The 242-nt window shown below is 62.8% G+C and overlaps 1 protein-coding gene across 1 annotated transcript in view; it reads right to left on the minus strand.

Annotated features, from left to right (window-relative positions):
• The window catches only part of MUC2 (mucin 2, oligomeric mucus/gel-forming), a 30,354-nt gene that overhangs the window by 11,662 nt on the left and 18,450 nt on the right, over positions 1–242 (minus strand). Inside the window, 1 exon segment of the mRNA XM_040638798.1 lies at positions 2–227. Coding sequence (XP_040494732.1) covers positions 2–227 — 226 coding nt within the window.

Consider the following 242-nt stretch of genomic DNA (forward strand, 5'->3'; position numbering starts at 1 on the left):
AGTGGTGGTGGTTGGACTGGTAGTGATGGTGGGTGTTGGGGTTGGAGTGCCTGTGGTGGTGGTGATGGTGGGTGTTGGGGTCGGGGTGCCCGTGGTGGTGGTAGTTGTGGTGGTGCTTGGAGTGGTGGTGATGGTGGGGGTTGGGGTCTCGGTGCCTGTGGTAGTGCTGATGGTGGCGGTTGGTGTTGGGGTGCCCGTGGTGGTGCTGATGGTGGATGTCGGGGTGCCTGTGGTGGTGGTGA

Source organism: Ursus maritimus, unplaced genomic scaffold, assembly GCF_017311325.1.
Source record: "Ursus maritimus isolate PB19 unplaced genomic scaffold, ASM1731132v1 scaffold_23, whole genome shotgun sequence".
NCBI classification, from domain to species: Eukaryota; Metazoa; Chordata; class Mammalia; order Carnivora; family Ursidae; genus Ursus; species Ursus maritimus.